This window comes from Rosa rugosa, chromosome 3 (assembly GCF_958449725.1).
Source record: "Rosa rugosa chromosome 3, drRosRugo1.1, whole genome shotgun sequence".
Lineage (NCBI taxonomy): Eukaryota > Viridiplantae > Streptophyta > Magnoliopsida > Rosales > Rosaceae > Rosa > Rosa rugosa.
The window spans coordinates 38,359,929-38,362,674 of record NC_084822.1 but is presented as its reverse complement, the minus strand read 5'-3'; the positions used below and the strand labels follow the sequence as shown (position 1 = coordinate 38,362,674).

Genomic DNA, 2,746 nt, shown 5'->3' with positions numbered 1-2,746 from the left:
TGCAATCGGCCGGAGGTGGAGAGAGAGAGAGAAACTGGAGGTGGAGATTGGGGGGAGAGAGAGAGAGAGAGAGAGAGAGAGAGAGAGAGAGAGAGAGAGAGAGAGAGAGAGAGAGAGAGAGAGAGAGAGAGAGAGAGAGAGAGAGAGAGAGAGAGAGAGAGAGAGAGAGAGGAGATGGATGAGTTTCGATTTAATTAATTCTGGTAAAAATGTCAATAGATGTTAGATTGGGTAAATGGGGTTAAAAAACTCTTAGTGGAGTAAGTGGGCAATTTTTAAGCTGAAATTGGGTAAGTGGTCACAGCCCCATTCTACATGGATAATAAGAATAATGATTGTAATTTTTAATCTAATATTGTCCTTTATTGTAATTTCATATTAAGATATTTTAGTATTTTAATAAATCAGAAACTTGTAGGGTGAATAAAGTAGTTATTAGGGTGGCAATAGCTGCAGAATACGTATGCATCAAACTTGTAGGGTAAATTTGACTATTTTTTAGTCAAATTTAGCCAAAGTAGCTAAAAAGTCAATTTGGCTAGCCACTTTAGAAATACGTCTGTATCAATGCTCTCTATTTTAGCTAGTTTTGAATTTTTATTATTTTTTAAATAAAGATTAAATAGTTTATATGTATTTATAAATTACAGAAAATAACTTAAAATGAATGTTTTAAATTATAGAGAGCCCCATATCTCTCTCTCTCTATATATATATATATATTTAGGAGTGAGATAGTTAAAAGTTATAGGGAAAAACTCACAAACAATACCTGAACTTTCGGCCACTAATAACTTTCGTACCTTAAGTTAAAAAAATATCAGATTGGTACCTGGACTTTTAACCCCGACCCAAGATACATACCTAAGAACAGTAAAACCGTTAACGGGGTTAACTTTTCAAGGGTATAGTTGTCTTTTCACTGTTCATCTCCTCTAAACCTCTCTCCTATCTAAAACCTGAAATAATCTTCTCCATCTTCCTCAAAGTAGATCCATCATCAACAGGTTCTCGGAGCTAATCTCCAGCTAACGAATTGCAGGAACAGTTCCTGATAATGAAGCCATTCTGGAATAAACCATACAACACAAGCTGCACAGGAAGGTCCACCCACCCACACCTATTGATGTTTCATCTCCACCCGAGAATATTGGTCCATTTAAAATTTTTCTTAGGCATTAAAGCATAAAATCCTAATCTATATCAGCTAGCTGCACAATCTAACTGTGCACGCCACAGCCTGTGCCCAGTATTTGAGCCTCGCCTTCACAACCTCTGGATGGTCACATGGACAAGCAAAGATTCACCACAGGTCAGAAGTTTAAGCACTTCAATCAATCGAAATGGATAAAAAGACGGCAACAAAAGACAGAAAAAAAAAATCTATAACATTGAGCAACAAAATGGAGAGAAACCCAAATCACTAACCAGGACTGGAGATCTTCCAATTGGCAATCGGACTAGACACAGAAGAGCAGGAATCCAGTGCAGCAGGAGAGGTCTCCGGCGACTTGTCCATGAACCTCTGGCTCATAGAGTAACAAAGCTCAAGAGCAGGCAAGGTGTTACAGAGCTCGGGAATTTCTTCATAGCTGAACCCAAATCCCAGATCCAAGCACCCTTTGAGCTCATCGAGATCCTCATCCGTTAAGCTCTTGGTCCTCGACAGATCGTCCTCATCAGCCGAATCAACATACCCTTCAAGCAAAACTTGATTCTTCTTCTTCTTCTTCCTGCTGCCGCTCGACGATAAGCTCCTTAGCTTGGGCAATTCTCCTTCTTCCCGCTCCACTTGTCGGTTGAACGTAGAAGAAGAAAAGATTGATTCCAATGACTCATTTGTTTCCTCCTCATTTGGGTTTTCTTGGATTGATGAAGAAACCCAAGATTCTGCCATTTCTCTCTCTGTAGTGTGCAGATCGAAACTTCAGCTCCCTCGACGTGCGAGAGTTCCTCGGAGACTCTGCCAGCGACGACAAATCTTGTGGCCGTAGCTCGTCCATCTCCAACAAGTCGTTGCCGTTGATTTGTAGAGGACTATGACTATGACTATATGAGAGAGGTAATATACACAAACGACAACTAACTCTCTCTCTCTCTCTCTGTGTGTGTGTATAGCTTAGCTGTTGTGTAAGTGAAAAATCTAGGATTGCAGAGAGATAGGAGAGAGGTTTGGAGAAGATGAACAGTTAAAGGACGACTATACCCTTGAAAAGTTAACCCAGTTAACGGTTTTACTGTTTCTAGGTACGTATCTTGGGTCGGGGTTAAAAGTCCAGGTACCAATCTGATATTTTTTGAACTTAAGGTACAAACGTTATTAGTGACCGAAAGTTCAGGTACTGTTTGTGAGTTTTTCCCAAAGTTATAATGGAGAGCCACTTAGGAGTTTAGTGCAGTTGCTAAAATAGATAAAAAGCTAAACATGTTCTCTAAAATAGCTAAATAGTCAAAATAGAGAGTCTGCTAAAGATGTTTTGAAATTTTACTCAAAAAAAAAAAAACAAATCATGAAAGCGAAAGAAATAAGAAGAGTTAGAGGGGTCAATAAAGACTTTATAAACATGATAAGCAAACAAAATTTAAGATATCTATAACAAAAAAGCTAAGGTCAAGAAGATCATTAACCCTCCTCGACCCTAGCTAGCTACGCCCTTGGTGTCAAAACCAATTACCATGATCAAATTAAGCTACAGAACATCAGCTTTTGAATTCGATGATGGTGGTGTTATAAGCCAAGCTGAGC

The 2,746-nt window shown here is 38.9% G+C and overlaps 1 protein-coding gene across 1 annotated transcript; it reads right to left on the bottom strand.

The window, feature by feature from the left end:
• Window positions 1-1,324: 1,324 nt before the first annotated feature.
• On the bottom strand, window positions 1,325-1,901 carry LOC133740905 (uncharacterized). Its single transcript, XM_062168844.1, has one exon. The coding sequence runs from the start codon at window positions 1,895-1,897 to the stop codon at window positions 1,424-1,426; it is 474 nt and encodes a 157-aa protein (XP_062024828.1). The 5' UTR covers window positions 1,898-1,901; the 3' UTR covers window positions 1,325-1,423.
• Window positions 1,902-2,746: the final 845 nt, after the last annotated feature.

Coding starts and splice junctions, on each gene's coding strand:
- LOC133740905 (XM_062168844.1), bottom strand. CDS start 1,897: ATGGCAGAATCTTGGGTTTCTTCATCAATCCAAGAAAACCCAAATGAG.